General features: G+C 52.3%; 1 protein-coding gene and 1 long non-coding RNA gene across 2 annotated transcripts; one reads left to right on the top strand and one right to left on the bottom strand.

Moving 5' to 3' along the window:
- Positions 1–6,395: 6,395 nt before the first annotated feature.
- On the top strand, positions 6,396–15,465 carry LOC306648258. The gene is made up of 3 exons (XR_013760339.1): positions 6,396–8,767; positions 9,713–9,781; positions 15,330–15,465. It is a non-coding gene; the product is annotated as an uncharacterized lncRNA (long non-coding RNA).
- On the bottom strand, positions 10,163–14,224 carry LOC306653762 (proproteinase E-like; the record flags this gene model as incomplete). The annotated part of the gene is made up of 7 exons (XM_079126714.1): positions 10,163–10,169; positions 10,966–11,180; positions 12,147–12,289; positions 12,572–12,708; positions 13,688–13,822; positions 13,956–14,085; positions 14,182–14,224. 7 exons carry the CDS (start codon positions 14,222–14,224, stop codon positions 10,163–10,165), a joined length of 810 nt encoding a protein of 269 aa, XP_078982840.1.
- Positions 15,466–20,409: the final 4,944 nt, after the last annotated feature.

The following is a 20,409-nucleotide window of genomic DNA, read 5'->3' as shown; positions in this document are numbered from 1 at the left end:
TTATTCTAGGGTTTCTAACAAAAGATTTTTTTAATGCTTCTTCAAAAATACTACACACTTCCATAAAACTGGGGTTTTTATTTGTATTCTGGCCCCCAGAACACTCCTAGAGGCACAGGAAGGTACTGAATAAACATCAGCAGAGGCAGCATAAGTGCCATACTGCGCTAACCAGCTTCTAACCAAAAGTTATTTCTGAACTGTCACCAACCCTTTTAGAGGAGCAGATACATAAGCCCAAGAACCAAGCCAGAGGTAGAAAGGTTCCTCCAGAAGGCTGTGAAGGGGAAGCAGCTGCTGTTTACTCGGTCACCACCACAGCCATTGGTATTTCAGCTGTCAGTCAAAACACAGTCTCAGGACACAGAAAAGCAAGACTGACCTCTGTTGCAGGCGGAACAGAACAAACAGCGTCAGCTTCAGAGGGCGGTATCCTACAAGAAGACAAGCAGCAGCGCAAAGCGAGTGGAAACGGAGAGAGCAAAAGGGACAGCTCGGCTGTCTTACCTCTTGTGACCCTGTTTATCCCTTTCTCACTTTGTCCAACTGAAATCCTGTTTTGAAAACAAAGGCCTTGACTGTTCTGCCTCCCAGCTCAGGGAACACAGCCACAGTTCTTACCTCCAGCTCACACCCATCCTGAGAATTCTCTCACCTTTCCCACACACTGACCAGGGCAGTTATCACAGGACAAGTTCATCAAACCAGACTTTAATACTTTGAGGGCACCCCAAATGAGCTACTGGTGGGGTTTCAGAAGCTTCCATTCTTGCCACCAAAGTGAGAATCATCAACTCTGAAAATTAAAGCTGATTACCTCTTTGGACGCACACAAAAAAATATTAAACATATCACAAAAAGAGGCATCTAGAAGAAAAAGAAGCCCTTGCTCCAAGCAGCAGGCCACTTGTCCTAATAAGAGGGCAAAGCAATTCCTTCTGGAATTCAATCCTAGGAACTAAAGCTACTTCAGCCACAAGGAGGTCCAGCCCCGGGCTTTGAGGGATTCTTATTTCAGCGAATCGAAGACAAGCTCAAAGATGGAGGTGCAGATTTCCCAGGGCTGAAGTTGGACTCTACAGCAAAGGGAACCTCTGCTTTACTTCTCACAGGGCATAGAGCAAGAAGCAGGCCGAGCCAGTGATTCGGACTCAGGCTGACACCTCAACTTAGGCAGCACAGCCTGGAACTGCTCCTCCACCAGCATCTCTCCTTTGTGTGACTGGCAGGTCTCGACCACTGTCCAGCAAGCTCCTTGAGATGTCCTGGGGCCCAGCTGCAACCTCATAACAGGACTTCCGGAACTTGTGCCTGGAGGTTGAAGGGTTGAGAGAATTCCTTTGTGACACAGCGGAGAGGTCCTCTGCAGGGAGCCTAGCAGGGTCCCATGGAACCTGAACCAGGAAACCAATCCTAGAGTGACTTCTGGCTCCTCAGCTACCATCTCATTTGGCGGTGAACTTATTTGATCATGCTACACTTTTCTATTTCTTTACAGCCCTGGGTAACCTTCAGTCTCCATTCTGGAACTCCACAAATGTTTCAGACTTGGGCACAATCAGAAAAGTCAAGGTCAGCAAAAACAGACCACAAAGGCTGTTAAGCCACCCTGATCTCATGGATCTTATCCAGACCCAGGTTGCATCGGCTTTGCAAACTTAACAAGGTTTCCTAAAACAGCGACTGGAAAGTCTATTTTTATTTTCTTTTTGCTGAATCAGTTGACACAATGGAGAAAATGTGGAACTGTTCACCAAAACGAGGAAGTGTGGTTTTTTTTTTTTTTTTTTTTCGGGGGGGGGGGGGTTGGGGCAGTACTAGGGATTAAACCCAGGGGCGCTTAACCACATACTCGGCGTTTTTAAATTTTAAGACAGAGTCTCACTAAGTTGCTCAGGGCCACAACAAGTTGCTGAGGCTGCATGGAACTTGCAATCCTCCTGCCTCAGTCTCCCAAGTTGATGGATCACAGGCAGGTGCCACCACCGACAGAGAAATGCAGATTATCTGCTGTTATTTAGTTACACATGACAGTGGAGTCTATTTTAATATGTTTATACAAGCATAGACTATATCTTATTCTAATTAGGTTCCCAATATTGTGGACGTACAATGATGCTGAGATTCACTACAGTAGTCATATATGTACACAGGAAAATTATGTCAGATTTATTCTACTATCTTTCCATTAAAAAAGATTCTTTTTAAAATATTGTTTTTAAGTTGTAGATGAACACAATACCTTTATTTTATTTACTTTTACGTGGTGCTGAAGATCAAATCCAGTGCCTCACATATGCTAGATAAGCACTCTACTACTGAGCTACAGCCCCACCTGAGACAGCAGAATCAGTGACCTTGCTGCAGAATCTTGCTTCCATTTCCTGGCATTCTGATGTATCGGACCTCAGGCTAAAACAACAAGAATGACATACACACACGGTGGAGGGGCTTTAGAATTCATGGGTGCTTGCTTCTTCCAGTCATTTTTACACATCTCCCAGACTCATAAAACTACTGATGAAGATATGCTAAAACCGAGAAAAACTCCGTCTACAATCTTTTCTACCTCCCTCCAACTCTCAGAGCTACCACCAGAGCAGTGCCTAAGGCTAAAACCAAAACAAAACACCCCTCTACTTCAGGATCAACATCCTTCAGTAGCAGTGTAGAGAGCTTGTCAGAATCCTAGCTGTGCAGAATTCCAACCCTCTGGACAGCCCCAGGACCTTCAAACCAGCTTTGATGCAGAGGGGATTTGCAACATGTCAATCCCAACTTCTTGCGTGGCTCAGACAGGAGGATCACAGGTTCAAGGCCAGGCTGGGCAACTCAATGAGACTCTGTCTCTAAATTTTAAAAAATTCTGAGGGGCTTGGAATGTGGCTCAGTGGTAGAGCATTTGCCTAGCATGTATGAGGCCCTGGATTCAAACCCTCGTACCTAAAAAAAAAAAAAAAAAAAAAGTGTTCAAATGACAATAGGAATGGCTAAATTGATTCTCACATCAGGTTATATCCAATACAACCACTGCAATGATCCATTCATCTTTTTCATTAACATCCCTCCCTGGGCTCCAGAGCAGGAGTGTTGACATTTAAGATCCCTCTCACCTCAGAATCTCTCAAATCTGTTTCTTGGACGGCAACTGATAGAACAATCACTAACACTATCTAGTTGCTCTGCATTAACTAGTTCTTCACACCTTGTCACCTCGTCTCTCAAGTTTCCCTGACCCATTTTCTAAAGGCCTTAAATTGATCCTGTACCCTGTAGCCTGGATATATGCCAGTTTTCATATTATCCAGGGTGTTTGTTCAGTCAATAGGGTGTGCTCATCCCCAAAAGTACGTTGTTACCAACCTAAGGTGATGAAAAGGGCAGAAGAAGAATACGCCATAGCTCAGGGGTGCTGCTGTAGTTTAGATGCGGTTTATCACTGAGGGTTCAGGCATTAGAAGCCAGGTCCTCAGGGCAGTGACATTAAGAGGTGGTGGAGCTGGACACTGTGGCTCATACCTGTAATCCCAGTGACTCCAGAGGTTGAGGCAGGAGGATCACAAGTTTGAGTCCAGCCTCAGCAACTCAGCAAGACCCTGTCTCAAAATAAAATAAAGAAGGCTAGAGAAGTAGGAGGTCATTAGGCTACAGAGTGCTGCCTCAGGAAAAGATGGACACTGATCTTCTGGGTGCGTTAGTAAGTTGTTCTAGAGAGTGAGTTGCTGTAAGAGGGAGACTGGCGCCTCCCTGGTCTCTGGTTTCCTGTGTCAACACATGATCTCTGGATCCTACACAAGTGTCTGCCAATGTGATGCCTGCCATCCACAAGATCCCCGCCAGAGGCAGTGCCATACCCTTGAGCCTCCAAAACTGAACTAAATAAGCCTCTTTTCTATATAAAGTACCCAGGCTCACATATTTTGCTATGGTCACAGAAAACAGAGTAATCCAGCTACCTTGGATAAAAAGGAAATATTTTGTTAAGGAAAGCAAAACATTGGGCACAACTGAAGCAACCAACAGGTAAATGATTAAAAGTATTATCAAGCAAAACATGGAATATTACACAGCCTTGTAAAAAATTAAGCTGGGGTTGTGGCTCAGTGGTAGAGCATTTGCCTAGCACGACTAAGGCACTGCTTTCAATCCTCAGCACCACATAATAAATAAAGGTATTTTAAAAAATCAGTTAAGGAAAAAAAAGGAAAGAAGCTGACCTGAGTACCTAAGTGAAGTCATCCATAATATTACCACATGACCAAGGTACAGATCAACAGGTATATGATCCCATCTGAGGAAATTGAAAATAAATGCACATAAGCATATGTAGCCTGATCTAGCCACAAACAACATCTGAAGGTTATCGAATAAATTGTGTTTACTTCTGAAAGGTAAACAGGAGAAGGGGAAACATTTCTCACCGTATACCTTTCTGTGTGGTCTTCTTAATTACAAGTATGTGTCACTTTCATAACAAGAGGGAGAAAAATTTTCAGGTTTCCCCTCCTGCCTAAAGTCCGGGTAGAAGTCACTGACCCACTCAGGAAAAGATCTTTTTATTCATTGTTCTAGTTCCAAGCCCGTGGCCTTCACAACCCTGGCTTCTAGGAATAGTCTCCATGGTCAGCAGGACAATTTTCAAGGTCAGTTCTAAAAGATGGCCTGGGTCCACAAGGGATCCATCTTATAAATCCTATCCATTTTAGAAGGCACCCTGCCTAACCAAGCTCACCCTCTCCGGTTAGAGCCCCGTTCGGTGTGCATTCAGGTCCCATCTGGCACTGTGCTGCACGCTGCAACTGCATCCTCCTCAACATGTCCCCCTCGAGCCACCCAGGTTAAACTCCAGCTGCAACTTCTGCCTCCGTCAACAGCAACAACGGCTAACGCTGCTGAATCTCAGGGGCTGGAGACCCAGAGCTTTCCCTCACCCTATCCTAGGGATAACCCGGGGGGCAGACACTGCCTTTTCCATTCACAGATAAGCAAACCGAGGCAGGGAGGGAGGGGACTTGCTCAGGGTCACAAAGCTAGAAGGCAATTCAATGAGATGCCTGGCGCCTGGGCGGGGGCTCGGCCCAACTCCTCCCACTGCGCCGACGCGGCTCAGAGGGTCCAAGCTGGACGCCGAAATGGGCTTCCGGGGTTCCAGGACCCGGCCCGCCACTTCCGGGGGGGTAAGGGAAAAGCAGGGCGGCGCCAGGTCGAGCGGCCGCGGGTCGCACGGGCAGGGCCTCCCCGCTCCGAGGGCTGCCACCACGCGGCCACCCGCTCGCAGCCACCAGGCGCGAGCGAGAATGAAGAGGGAAAGGAGGGGGAAGCGTTCACCTGCGCAGGTGCCACGTGGGAGGGCGGGGAGTCGGGGCGGGGAGGCCCAGAACCGGACTCAAACCCACAACCACAGCCAGGAAAGGAACACCACCTCGGGCCCCGAGCTCCGCGGCGCCCCCCCGGAAGCGGAAGCCACGCCCCGGAAGTCGGGGGACTAGGTTAGCGGGACCGGGCCTCTCTAGGCCTCGGCGGTGCTCGCCAACTTCGTGATTTTAACCCTCGGTGGTCTGTGGGCGTCCTCCGTTTTCTTTCCCCCGGCCGCGCGGATCTCGGGGTGCCGCCGAGGCGGCTTTCTTGCCGGGGAGACGTTCTTCGTATTTCGGAGCCGCAGTGTGCCCAGCTACAAAATGGGAAGAAAGGAGCGGAACTGGAGATCCTCCGCGAGCCTGCCCGCAGCTGAGTCAGCGCCCCACCCTGAGGTTCCACCCTTGGGCCTTTGCACCACCCAAAGGAAGAAACCGAGAGGCTGCCGGCTGCTGTTTGGAGACAGTGGGTCTGTGCGGCGCACCCCGTGGAGTCACCCCAGACGACGCATGCATGCATGGCACGGTCTATAAAGCAGGCCTTGCCCCTTTGTACCCAGACAGCAGTGGGCATATGTCCGAGGGGTTTGACAGCCTGTCCAGGGAGGGACCCCATGTGTATCAGACGCTAAATCCTAGCCCTGTGTGCCTTTGCCCCAGGTCTTTAGAGTTGCTATCATACGAGGCACGCCAGCCTCCTGTTTAAGAAGTGAAGCTTTTGGTGGGCACAGTGGCACACACCTGTAATCCCAGTGACTCAGAAGGATTCTGAGGAAAGAGGATTGCAAGTTTGAGGCCAGTGTCTGCAACTTAGTGAGACCCTGTTTCAAAAAAAAAAAAAAAAAAAAAATACACACACACACACACACACACACACACACATATATATATATATATATATATATACACACATACACACACACACACACACACACACACCTATATATTTATTTCACCCAGCGACATGGTAGCCATCTTAGTATGCAGAATATACTTCAGGATGTTTGAGCAGCAACATCACCTGATGCTTAAGAGTTACTTTCCATCTTACCTGTTGGAGGCAGGTCCACAAGACCGTGGGCCTCGTCTGTTCCTATTGCCATCAAGTCCGTAGCACTTAAAACTGAGCATAGGCTGGGTGAGCACTGGTTGAATTAATGAAGGAAAGGAGATACAGAGAAGACTTTTATGGTGAAGCCAGTCTGATACAGATCACCAGCAACCCAGCTGTGACTTAACAGAATTAGGTTTATGAACTTGACGTAGCAAGGAAAATAGCACACCAAAGGAACTGGAGTGTCTCAAAGAAGGAGAAGGGCGGAGTTGAGGTAAAATTGAAATGAAGCTGGGTTGATGGGCGCAAAGCAAGCCTGGCTGTGTAAAGAGTTTAACATCTGGCTTGGACCAGAAGTCAGACTGATAGTTCTGTTTCCTTGGACACCACAAAGTTAAAATAAATATAGACTAGAATGTTCAAAAGCCTCTTCTGAAGCTCTGCACCTGGGTTGGAAATCTAGGCTGCTTCTCTTGTGTGGAATCTGGCTCCTGCTGACTAGACAAGAGTGGGATGTTCTGTTCTCACAGATGTGATCTAACAGCAACGTTTCCAACAGTCTCTGATTTTAGGCAAGGTTTCTCAGAACTATGTCATTGGTGCTTATTAACAAAAGAAGGTTTGACAGTCGCATCTGATAGGAATCCCTGGCTGCCTCTCTCATCTGGTGAATGGGCCATCGAGACCTCCAGTCTTCCAGCCCCAGTGTGACCCCATCTCCTGGGGTCCCTCATCACTGTGGGTCTCCATTAGAATATGGAGACACGTCCTGATCCCTACTTGGGGGGATCCAGCATCCCAGTTTGGGTCATCCACTCCCTCATAATTGACACAGAAAACCAGTAGGTGTACAGCCTGTGTTCAGTAAATCTAATTGCTGGTGGGTTTTCTAAATGCAAAGAAAAAGAAGTGGAAGGAATTCACAAAAGAAGGGGAGCTGTAAGAGAAGTGGGAAAGGGGGTGACTCAGGAGGGGGGGACCCAGGAATTGGACCCAGGGGCGCTTTACCACTGAGCTATGTCGCCAGCCCTTTTTATTTTCTATTTTGAGACAGGATCTCACTAAATTGTTGAGGCTGGCCTCCAACCCGTGGTCCTCCCGCTTCAGCCTCCCAAGTTGCTGGGATTATAGGCATGTGTCACCATGCCCTGTAATGGAGTGATTTTTTTTCAAAAAGATCTGTTTCCCAAAGTAAATGTCTCTAAAATGTGGCCAATATTAATGTTCTGGAAAAGAAAAGAGAAACAAAATGGAATAGTTGACTTTTACAATTAAAAGAAGGGCTCATTGGCGCTTTGATGATTTTAAGAGGAGAATGAAATTGTTAGCATCATGCCATGAAAAAGAAAGCATACCAACACTGACCCTTTACCATCTTTAAAAAGGCATTGGCTGTGTGCTTTTTCAAAGTTGATTGTTGATTTTTTATATGGTCTTTTTTTTTTTTTAATTGTTCTAATTAGTCATCATGACAGTAGAACGCATTCTGACACTTTGGACACAAATGGAGCACAACTTCTTCCTCTGGCTGAACCTGGTGCAGAGTCAGACCAGTAGTGTCACCATACATGTACAGAGAGTGACGGAGTCCATCTCGTTCCACGCACCCACTCCCCAGCTATATGGTCTGTAAATGATTTAAATCATTGAGATTTGGAGATTTAAGGAAAGGAAGACTGACTTGTTAAATTGTTGAGTTTTAGGAAAGACTCCTTGACTCTCTGCTGCTGCCCTTGTGTGGCCCGAAGAGGGTCATAGCAGCCCCCAGCTTCCTCCTGGGCCCACAGCTTGGCCACAGTGTGGGTCACACAGGACTGCTTCCCATTATTCTCCAACTGTTCTGGAAAATTATCCAAGGGCCCGCCCTGAGCGGTGGGTAGGAGAGCCCGCGGCCTTTGCAGCCCTGCCTGCTTGACCGCACCTGGTGGCTACACGTCCCAGGCTCTGCATCTGACTCAGTAAAAATGATGAATGTGCCTGTCGTTCCAGAACTTCCTCGCGCCCTCCCCCAGGGCCCCATGACGCAGAAGCCTCGCTCTGCCTGGTTCTTTTCCTTGCCTGCCCTCTCCCTGGCCTTGCCAGACCCGCGCTTGGGTTCTGGTAAGAGCTTGAGCAGATGGAGGGCAGAGGAAAGGTTCGTGGCAGACGGTTGAAATCCCAGGAGCAGGCAGTGTGTGCTGTGTGGGGGGCAGGGAATGGGAAAAGGGGAAGGGGGGGTGTTGTAAGAAGTACTGTGGGTACAATCCTGTTGAAGAACAATTTGGTAACTGGGAAAGTTGAAAATGAGTACACCCTCCCACTCAGCAATTCCATTTCTTGGAATATTCCCTAGAGAAATCTCGCACATGTGCACCTGGAGGTAAGTCCAAGGACGTCCACTGAAGCACTGGTTGTAATCACAAAAAATTGGCTCTGTGTAAATAAATGTCCACTGTTGTAGGGAAAGGCATAAATCACTGGTGGTATTATGTAATGAGGTGCTCGACAAGCTAGCAGCAATGAACTAGAGGTAGATAAAACGGCACAGTTACACCTCAGAAACTTCTTCATTAAATGGAGAAGTGTGTTGCGTGTCAGATCAGACAGCCCGAAGCTTTGCCTGTACTTTCAAAAAACCAAAACAATGCAATGTATTATTTATGGATATGGATATGTGTGATAAAAATATAACAACACGGAGCAGAAGGGTAATCACCAAACTCATTTTGTTAGCCAGAATAAGTTAAGCCCATGCTGCTTTAACAAACAATACCCCCAGGCTTAGTGGCTTATGTCAACAGAATTTATTTCTTGGTTGTGCTACATGTTCAACAGGAGTTTGGTGGCATTTCTGCTCCACAGCAGCTCACTCTGGGACCAGGTTGACCAGCAGCCACCAAATACCCACAGAGGGAGCAAGAGCTTGGCAAACCACCCCAGTGCCCCTGTGTGTGTGCCTCCTTCCCTGTGTAGCTAGACTGTCTGTGAGGGTGGTTGACTTACCTCTATTCCCAGCCCTCGACCTGCTACAGGCAGGTAGCTAGTAAATGTTTTTTGGTTTTTTGTTTTTGTTTTGTGGTGTTGGGGATTGAACACAGGGCCTTGTGCTTGCAAGGCAAGCACTCTACCAACTGAGCTATATCCCCAGCCCGCTAGTAGATGTTTAATGGATGACTCTGATACATTCATTTCTCCTTAAATCATGAGCCACATCAGCATAGGAACCATATCCTCTTCCCCCTGTGAGCCACCCCCTGGAACAAGGAAAGAATGTTTGTTGAATGAATGAGCAACCATGGCCCCCCTTCTCCTTCTCCTTCTCCAGCCTAAGAATAGAAGCAGAAAACGCGTGCTCCTTCCCTCCCTACCACAAGCCTTCCAAGAGGCTGGCAAGGTCAGTTTTCCTGCAGATTTTATTCTATTTTTAACACCTTTATTAAAAGCCACTGATTTGTGTGTGACTGTATACGAGAGTGAATGACTTGTCCCAGTTTTCCGGGGGCTTTCTGCACCGAAAGTCCTGTGTCCTAGGAAACCCCTAGACACCAGGACGGCAGGCACCCCGTAGCAACGCCTCTCTTCTCTGAGGGCCTCATGTTTTCTCATCTTCATCTGAGAGGCTTGGAGCTGGTGTCCCTCTAAGATTTTTGAAAAGAGTCAGAGGGGAAAAGATAAGGCGATGAAGGAAGACAGACTCGAGCCTTTCTGAGATCTTTATTCTTTGTGAAGGGCGGGAGGCGGACACAGCCGGCTGGGCCTTGGTTCTAGTTGTTAGCTATGATCTGGAAAAAAGGGGGGGCGGTGGGGGAACAGGAGACAAAGTCGTCTGATTAGGAGGACAGATTCCGGAACCAGATGGAACTAGGCTAACTCCCGGCCCTGCCACTCACCACTGGTTTGTGTGACCCTGAACGAGCAACCTGACCTCTCTGAGCCCCAGTTTCCTCATCTCTCTAGTAGGAGCAATAGCAGTCCTTACCAGGGGTTCTGACTCAACTCTGGGCTCAGGTGCGCCTCCCACTGTGCCTGGCGCGCCTTCACCTGGTCTGTTCCTGTTATCATGAACGATACTGACCCTCTCTGACCTCCTGTCCCCAGGAGATCTGTGCTCTCACCGGGGCCTGGAGTGTCCCCTGTCACGGCTCTCTCCACCTTCTTTATTTTATTTTTATTTATTTGGTATTTGGGGTTGTACCCAGGGGCACTGAGCCACATCCCCACCCCTTTTTATTATTTATTTTGAGACAAGTTCTCACTAAGTTGCTGAGGCTGGTCTTGAACTTGCGACCCTCTGGCCTCAGCCTTCCCAGATGCTGGGACTGCAGGCCTCGGCCTCGGCACCCAGCCTTGCCTCCACCATTCTTGTCTATTTTCTCATCTGCCCCCCTTCTGGCGGCCGTTTGTGGGGCATAGCTCTCTATCCCCCATGACGAGAAAGGACCTGGTCCCGAGAAGACTCCGCAAACACTCCTGAATTAAGTGCAGAAGCTGTTCAAACTCCCCAGAAAACGTGGAGGTTCTTGGGGCCCCATTATAGCAGGAAAGATCCCCAAAACCCTTTGGAGTGTCCCCACAGGCCTTGGCCCCCTCCAGGCTCTGTGGCTTCCGTCCAGGCCCTCCTGGCCCCTTCGCCTCCTCACCCCCTCGATCCAGGCATTGAAGGCCGAGACACGTGTGAACACGGTGGGCTTCTTGAGGGTGTTGCAGCCATAGGAAGAGACGAAGCTGGTCACACCATGCACCTGCCAGGAGCCATCTTCCGCAGGGCAGTTGAGGGGTCCTCCAGAGTCACCCTGGAACATCAGGGAGGGCTGAGCTGCATCTGGGCTTAAGGAATTGGTTCTGAACTTTGGAGCTTTTGAGGAACCCTCCCATGAGTTGAATTCTCTGGGCTTCGGTTTGCTTATTTTTTGTTCGTTTTGGTACCAGGATTGGACCCAGGGGCCCTTAACCACTGAACCACATCCCCAGCACTTTTAATGTTTCATTTTGAGGCAGGATCTCACTGAATTTCATAGGGTCTCGTTAAGTTGCTGAGGCTGGCTTTGAATTCATGATCCTCCTGCCTCAGCCTCCCCAGCCGCTGGAATTACAGGTATGCGCCACCATGCCCAGCCCATTTTGCTTCTTTGTGATGGGAAAAAATAATATCTGCCTTATACAATTTTGTGTGGATTGAATAAGATGATATAGGATCTTAGCACAAAACCTCGTAGAGATGAAGTACTCAAGAAAATGGAAGTTCCCATTATCAGCAACTAATCATTAATATTGGGACCAAGGATTAAACCCAGGGTGCTTTACCACTGAGCCACCTCCCCAGCCATTTTTATTTTTTTGTTTTGACACAGGGTCACGCTAAGTTACTTAGGGCCTCCCTAAGTGGCTAAGGCTGACTTTGAACTCCAGATCCTCCCTCTCTCAGCCTCCCAAGCAGCTGGGATTACAGGTGTGCACCACAGGTCTGCCCAGCACAAAGAGAATATTCTTAGCATTTAGTTGTAATTTCAGAACCTGAGTTGATAGGACTTTGGAGGTTACTGTGCCAGGAACCCTGGCTATGTTGATGGGGAAACAGTGACCCCAGGTCACTTGAGCTGGCACGAGGATCACGGGCTCCTGACTCCCAGGTCCAGCTCTGTCCTGAGGGCAGGATGGAGCAAGAGGGCAAGGCACCTCGTCCACCTTCAGGAAGGTGGCAGAGAACCTCAGGGTGCGGCCCAGCCCACAGCAGCACGGACAGGCGGGAGCGGACTCACGTTGCAGCCAGAGCGGATGTCCCCACCAGCGCACACCATGGTCTTCTTCACCGAGAAGCCCCACCAGTCCCACTGGGAGCAGTGTTCATAGTCCACCACGGGCAGCAGTGCCTGCTGCAGCTTGTCTGGGAGAGGCCCGTTGGCTGCGGGGACAGAGAGGCCTGAGGGGGAGACCCGGGAGGCGGGGCTAGGAGCCCGACAGTGGGGGGCGTGCAAGGCACACGGCTCTTCCCATCTAATGGGGCCCCCAGCAGACACCCCAAAATGTTTGACCGAACACATTCCTATTTGGGAGGATGGGGGACAAGGCTGCAGCTGGAAGGGATGGGAGCAAGGTGCAAGGACCAGTCCTCGTGTGGCCTTCGGCCCCCCACCCTTGCCCTTCTGCCACCGTCCTGGGGCTGGCTAGAGGGGTCAGCACATACTGTAGAGGCGGCCCCAGCCGCTGATGTAGCAAGGCGTCTCGTTGGGCAGGATGTCGCCTGCTGGCGGGAGCCTGGCGAGCTGGACGGTGTCCCCCAGCTGGGCGCTGTGTGAGAGCTTCACCAGGGCGATGTCATTGCTGGGGAGCGGTGGGGGGAGTCATCCGGAGCCGGGGTCAGGGGTCAGCTCCCACCTCCACTGCCGGCATTTTCCGCCCCAGGCCCCCACTGCTGCCCTGCCATTAAACCTGCCGAGCCGTCCAGAGAAGCCCCCAGAGCCCCTTCAGCCATGCTGGCCTCGGCCTTCTTGGTGGTCCTGGGCCTGTTCCCCGATGGCTCTCGCACTTTAGCTACAGGGGAATTGCCTGGAAGGCTGGGGAAACACAGGTTGCTGGGTCCCAGCCAGTGTCTCCAAGGCGGTGGGTCTGGGCTGAGAGGACTAAGAATGCAAGGCTCCCAAGGGCCATGGCCACTGCTGCCCCAGGACAGCACTTTGAGAAATGCCGTCCTCCACCTTCACCTGCCTGCTTGTCACTCAGGCCATTTCTCTAGGGTCTGATTCGTCGTCTCTGTCACCCCGAGAGCCCTACCAGGGTGGGCTGGGGTCTCACCCTCGTGGCCCCTCGCTCCTACGCTGCACCTTCAGGGGCTCTGCATCACCTCCGGCTCTCCCACCAGAGAAAGCTGCGCTCAGGGTGGGCTCCTGGGCCTTTCCAGCCCCCGGAACTCTGCTCCATGGATGCCCTCGGACAAGTGGCAAAACTGCTGCCCAGAGGACAGCGATGTGCCCCGGCTGCTCAGGGCGGGTGCCGGAGCCCGACTCTCAGTCCAGCGCCCCTCCCTTTGCCACAGTTCTGGGGACCCAAGCCTTGGACTTGGGGCAAGTGTGCCAGAGGAGCCCTCGGTTCTGGCGAGCTCCTGTTCCTCCCTGGGCGCTGCTGTCCCCTCTGTAGGGAGAGGTGTGGTGTCAGTCCTCAAGGGCTCCGGCCTCCACATGGGGCCTGGGCCTCGCTGCTGGCAGACCCGCTCTCCCTGGGGGCTCCTCGGCTCCACCTTGGGTCATGGAGGGACAGGTGGAAGAGCCCCGGGTCCAGCCTGGGTCCAGCCTGGGTCACTCACCCACAGGCCACACAGTTGGAGTTCCAACCTGAATGCACGAACAGGCCGTCGCGGTTGACCGGGATCACCTGCTCCGGGCCCTCCTTCTCAGCCCGGTCATACTCGCCCAGCACCACCTGGTAGGTCCGGGAGCTCCTGCCGGCGGAGGCGGGGTCAGTCGAGGCCCGCGGCCCACCTCCCTCTGCTCCCACACTCACCCACTGTCCCAGGCTACCTGAGCCTCACACAGGGGCAGCGACTGGGGAGGGACAGGGGCAAGTGAACTCACGAGATGCAGTGGGCTGCGGTCAGAACCCAGTCAGGGGCAATGAGGCTGCCGCCACAGGTGTGGTAGAAGTCCCCGTCCTTCTCATACTGCAGGGAGACCTGGTGGCCGCAGAGGAGAGAGCTTGAGTGGTCTGGGCTGGGGCACCAGCCATGACTTCATAGTTTGAATGCATACAACTCTAGAGGGCGCTGTCCACACAGAAAGAAATGTGCAGTGCGTACCCTACGCAACTGCTCCAGGTGGCCCTCTCGCTTTCCCTCTGGGATCATATTCTGATTTTACTAAACTTTATGACCTCAGGCTCTGTGACTTCTCTGGGAACCCCAACATTCTCTGATCTCTAAGGCATCCCCAAACCTTCTGGATCTCAAGAGTTCCCCAAGGCCCTCTGTTCTATCACCACCCGCTCCCACTCTTCTGACCCTCAGATCTCTCAAGGCCCCTGGGGTCTGCTGAAGCACAGCTCACCCTGAGTCCTTTGTCTCACTTCTCATTCCCTACACATTCCTGATTTTAGAAATTCCCTCCAGACCAAGGGTTGGCAAGCGATCATCTGTGGGTCAAACCAGGCTCCTGGTCTGTTTTTGTACACCAAGATTTACTAGAACAAACTCACACTCATTCATTTATGTGTTGTCTGTGGCTGCTCTCGTGCTACGATGGCAGAGTTAAGTCACTGATACAGACACCATAAGGCCTATAAGGCCTACAATATTGACAGTGTGGTCCTTCACAGAACAAGCTTGCTGACCCTATTCAGTTGGACTTTCTGTGATAACAGAAATGTTCTGTCTTTGCTGTCCAATATGGCAGCCACCATGTCCTGGTCTCCAATATGGCAGCCACCATGTCCTGGGCCCCAATATGGCAGCCACCATGTCCTGGGCCCCAATATGGCAGCCTCCATGTCCTGGGCCCCAATATGGCAGCCTCCATGTCCTGGGCCCCAATATGGCAGCCACCATGTCCTGTTATCTTTGGTCTCCAATATGGCAGCCACTAGGTCCTGTTGTCTTTGCAGTCCAATATGGCAGTCACTAGTTTCCTGTGGCTAATGAGTGTTTGAAATGTGGTTAGCACTGAAGAACTGAATTTTTTACATTATTTAATTTGAAATAAATTTAAATAGCCACTTGTGGCTGGTTTCTACTGTGGTCGACAGCACAGTGGCTCCAACCCTGTGGGCGTCCTTCCACTGGCCTCTGGAAAGCTCTCATCTTTTTGTTGCTCCCAGATCATATAATCCTGTTGTAGGATTCAAGGAATCTAGGAATGAGTCCCCCCAAATCTCCCTCCCTAAACACAGTGCCTGAAATTCCACCACTGGTGTGCCACATCCTTAAACATCACTCTCACCCCGGATTCTACTTTTAGATGGCAAAGGGCCCAGCAAGATGTTCCAAAGGGCAAAACCTCCATGAGAAGCGGATTGTCCAAGGGTTTGGAAGCTGAAGCAGACTACTGGAAAGGAAGCAGAGCAGCCCGGACAGGATGCTATGTGACCAGAGGCTGGAGTCCAGAGCCCACAGTGGGGACAAGCCTGGCTGCCATTGTTCTTACCTGCCAGGGCCAGCTGTAAGGAACCGCGTCCTCACCGTTGACAACACGGCCGGTGGACCTGTAGGAAGGTCGGCCACAAACTGAGGCTAGAGTGGAGAGGAGATGTGTCAGTCCTCCAGAGGGTCCCCAAAGGGAAAGAGGAGTTCAGGGTCCCAGGCGTCTGTGTGCCACAGGTTGGCTGTGTGACTCCATACAAGCCCCTCTCCCTCTCTGGACCTCAGTAGCCACATTTGAACAAGCATCTGGACTAGAGCAGGCTCCCTGCGTCCCCAGAGTGTAGGCCCCCTTCAGAGGGAGGATTGAATGGTGCCTGGCACCCAGCGAGCCCTTCAGAGTGATAGCTATCGTCACAGAGAGAGGAAGCTTTGAGGGAAGACTGCCTGGGTTCAAAGTGCAGCTAGGTCACTTGTTTGAGGATGAGCTACTTTACTTCTCTGAGGGTCAGTTTCCCCATCCATAAAATGGGAATAACTGTACTGTCCCCATGGGACTGTCATGGGAATGATATGAGGTCATCTAAGAAAAAGCCCTGAGCATTCTGCCTGGCGTGGAGTAAGCCCTCAGTAGACGTTATCCGTTAGCATTATGGTCAGTCAAGGGAGGCTGCGTAGAGGAAGTGGCCCTGAGCTGGACTGTAATATGGCAGAGAGACCCAAGAGGCCACGCCACAGGATGTAAGCTGGGTGGAAGGAGAGGGAGCAGAGAGTTGGCGTGTTCGGCACAGGAGTGGAAATTCCAACCCAAGCCACCCAAGCACAGGGTCCACACTGTCAACCACAGGACGTTCAAGGACTCCCACGGCCTTTGGGTGCGTGGGGTTTCAGCTGACCAGATACAGCTCCCCTCCATTCCCCCGATCCAGCACCCTGCTGAAGGCCCCACAGCCATGTCCTGGGTCCACCGAGACTCCCTCCTGTGGAACCAGAGGTGGAGTGTCACTGGACCCAGGGCGGATGCAGAGTTCAAGGGCTTCCAGGCCAGCGCAACTCGGAGACACAGGTACAGGTGGGGTCTTACCGAGGGCCACCAGTATCAGGGAACTCAGCAGCAGGAGCATGGTGAGTTTTGAGATAGGGAAGAGTCACGGAGCCAGGGGCTCTAATATAAGGCAGAAGGCAGGCGGAAGGGGCAGCAGAGGGGCCAACATGGCCCCAGAACAGGTGGTAGAATACCAAGTTTCCCACGGCCAAGGCCACAGCTCTTCCCACGGCAGATTGAGGACCAACAGCCAATAGAAGGGCCCAGGGTTCCCTCCAACATGTGACCGCACAGGTGGCATTGAAGAGCCAACTGATAACCAGGGAGTAAGGAAAAGGGTCACATGGGAACAGTCAGCTTCTTCCAGGAAAGGAAGAGGCAGTGGAGTGGGCAGACCTGGCCATCAGATCCCGCTCTGTCACGTCCAGACTCGGTGACCTCGAGCACTCGGTTCAACCTCTCGGAGTTCCGATTCCTGGTCTCTAACATGGAATTAATATATCCACCTCAACTAAAATAACTTTGTTGCCAGGCACAGTAGAGCACCCCTGGTAATCTCAGCCACTCTAGAGGCTTGGGGCAGGAGGATTCCAGGTTCGAGGCCAGCCTCAGCAACTTAACCAAAGATTATCTCAAATTAAAAAGGACTGGGGGGCTGGGGAGATAGCTCAGTCGGTAGAGTGCTTGCCTCGCAAGCACAAGGCCCTGGGTTCGATCCCCAGGACCCCCCCAAAAAAGGAAAAAAAAAACAAAAAACTGGGAAGTAGCTTGGTGGTAGAGCGTCCTCAGGTTAAATCCTCCATTCCTTATAGAAAAAAAAAATTATTTTATTGGGCACTTTCTCTATATAAATCCAGCCTGCCCTAGACCATGAGCTCAAGTCTAGTGGGGGCGGGGGGCCACGGTGAATCATAAATGAGCGCAGCCTGTTTCCAGCTGTGGTAATGGGTGCTGCGAAGGAAAACATCTGTAGCTGGGCTGGGAATCGGGGAAAGTGACATTTGGGCTGGGGGTGGGTATCGGATTGAGTCCTGAAGGATACGTGTAAGCCAGTCATGGGAAGTCCTGCTGGCAAAGCAGTCTGGGTGGAGGGCACAGCAAGGGCAGGTCTGGAGGCAGGAACGGGCTTGGTTTGTTCAAGAAGAAGGAGCCGGTGTGGCTGGAGCTTCCAAATCCACGTGGAGAGAGCAGGGAGATCCTGTCCACCAAGAGGCAGCTCCTCAAGTAGAAGTCACACGGGACCCAGCTGTTCCACCCCAGGGCACATGGACCTCAATTTGTAGAAAAGGCTGTCGGTTATTAGAAGCAGCCTCCCGGCCCGGAGCCTGACGTGTGGGAGAGCTGCATAGAATGTTTGCTCAACAAAGCTGGCCAGCCGGCCTCTCTGACTGCCGAGAAGCCCTCCTGTACCCCTCAGCTCCCTGGGATGGTGCACGGCTTCCTCGGGGCACCTGTGTTTTGGAAGACAGGGGGAGGGCAAGGCTTAGCTGCGTTAAGAGGACCTCTAACCGTGGCAGGTGAGGCGCCTGGCTAGGCAGGATCTCTTCAAGGAGTGGACCCCCTCCAGTCACACCACAGTGACATCCACCACTGCAGTAGCTGGGCTCACACTGTGACACACAGCCCTGTCCTGTCCTCCCTCACCCCTGTCCCCGTGGGCCTGGGCACGTTTGTTTGCCCAGCGTTGATGCTCAGAGCCTTTCCCCAGACCCCCAGCCAGGAGGGTAGAGGGAGTGTCCAGGAGCTGCACAGAGAGGCAGGTCGGACCTCCCAGATGCCACCACCAAGGGCCCGACCCTGACAGGGCCTAAAACACCACCTAGCGCGACCTCGCTATCAGAGAGGGGACATCACTCCAGAGAAAAGCTAGGACTTGCTCACGGTCCCCTGGTTTGTCACTGCTTGGCCTAGCAGAGACTCTCCCAAGGGCACAGGGGAGGGCTCAAGCCCTCCCCCGACTTCAAACAAGAAGCCTCCTCAGCCCTTATCCAGGTGGCCTTGAGCAAGTCCTTGCCACACCGAAGGCTCCACAGAAAGACAGGCGGCCACCTGGCCTCTGCTTGGTCCCAAGAGAGATGGCCTTCTGAGGTCAGCTGTCCATCACCACCCCTTCCAGGTGGGTCTCATCCTTAAGGCATGTGGACAGACCCTGTTACCGCACTGCTGATTAACCCTGGGGGAGGGTGGGAGGTTCTGGCCCGGGAGATGACTGAGTAAAGCCCTGGAGGACCTGCGCCCAGCCGGCAGCAGGAGGGGTTCCATCCCGCGGGCCTCGGCAGAAAGCAATGCGAGCCAGTTCCGGAGTGGGACGTGGAAGGGGAGGCCCAGTGGAGAGTGTGAGGAAGTAGGAGGCCGGTCTGGGGGGCTGGGAGACTATCCTGGAGGGTGGCCCGTTGTGTCTGGTTCCCATTCAGACGGAAGATGCACCGGGACCACATCTTTATTCGTCTTCAAATTCTCAGTGCCTAGAAGGGAGCTTGGCACATAGTAGGTATTCAACAGCACTTACCAAAGGAGGAGGCAACAAGAGCATCCACAAAGCTGAAAGGACTCTGTTTGTTTTGCAGTCCCAGGGATTGAACCCAGGGGCACTCTACTTCTGAGCCACATCCCCAGCCCTTTCTCACTTTTTATTTTAAGATAAGGTCTCACTAAGTTGCTTAAAGGCCTCACTAAGTTGCTGAGCCTGGCCTCAACTTTGCGATCCTCCTACCTCAGCCTCCTGAGGGGCTGAGATTACAGGCATGCGTGACTGAAGGACTCTAATTGCCATCCCCTTCCTACTCTGAAAGTGCAGTTGACCCTGACATTCATACAGGACACAACTGGAGGCCACCGGCTCTGTGTCCTGGAAAAGCTTAGTAGCAGCTCTTGGATGGTGGCCCTGAAGAGCGGCGTCTAGAGGATGTGAAGAGAGTTTCTGGATGGACAGACCCACCAGCGCAGAGCCCCACAGAGCAGGGGTGCATGTGCTGGTTCGCTGCTGTGGCGTCATCTCTCTGAACACAACCCGGGGGCGTTCAACAGAGCGTCAACAATCTGAGAAGACTGGGAAATACGAGGTCACAGTTTGAATGATTCCTTCCTAGGGGACTTTTCTGAGCCTTTCGTGTGGCAGTGTGAACTGTGAATGACACACCGTGGCCTCGGCCCAGGCCCCTCTGGAGCCACACTACCCTGAAGTTCCTCGGCTACCAGCCCCGTCCCTCTCCGATGGACAGCCCAGCCCCGGGGAGGAGAAGGAGGCCCAGGGTCGGGCGGTGCCCCATCTGCGGCACAAAGAGACCCTGAGGAGACCCAGGGCTGGGGCAGGCACAGGTGGCTCTTGTCTCAAGGAAGGTGCTGCCTCACCTGGAACCGAGGGGGGTGTTGGGCAATGGGCACAGCCTCTTTCCCACGGCAGGTGCCATGGCTTCCGGGGGCGACAGGGTGGGGTGGGAGAAGCCCTCCTGCTGCCATGTGGGGAGGGACCAGAGGCGCCAGGGCCTGACCTTCCCCTGCCTCTCTTCCACCGCCCTCCTGGCAAGTACGCATTGGACAAATATTTGCGGGGCACCTTCTAGAATCCAGGCACACTTCCTGCCACCAGGGAGACCCTGTGCTTCTGCAGAGGTGCCTCACGGAGCCTAGGGATACGCGGGGATTAGGGGTGCCCTGCTGCTCAGTGCCCTGCTGGCGGGGGCCCCTGTGTGCTCTGGCCTTGGTGTGGTCCACGAGAGGTGCCAGCAGGAGACGGGAGGCTGGAAGGAGAGAGCAGGTGGGAGTTTGTTCCTCGGCTCCTGCTTGTGTGCCCCAGAGGCCCTCACCGGTGGCCTGCGGCCTTCTCTTCTCCCCGTTGCCGCTATCTCTGGGCTCCATTAACTGCTTCTTCTGTTTGCCCCTTCAGGCCTGGGGGTGGGATGGGTCCTCACTGTCA

Source organism: Sciurus vulgaris (genome assembly GCF_902686455.1).
Source record: "Sciurus vulgaris genome assembly, chromosome: 1".
Taxonomy (NCBI): domain Eukaryota; kingdom Metazoa; phylum Chordata; class Mammalia; order Rodentia; family Sciuridae; genus Sciurus; species Sciurus vulgaris.
This window is presented reverse-complemented; position numbering and strand designations above follow the sequence as displayed.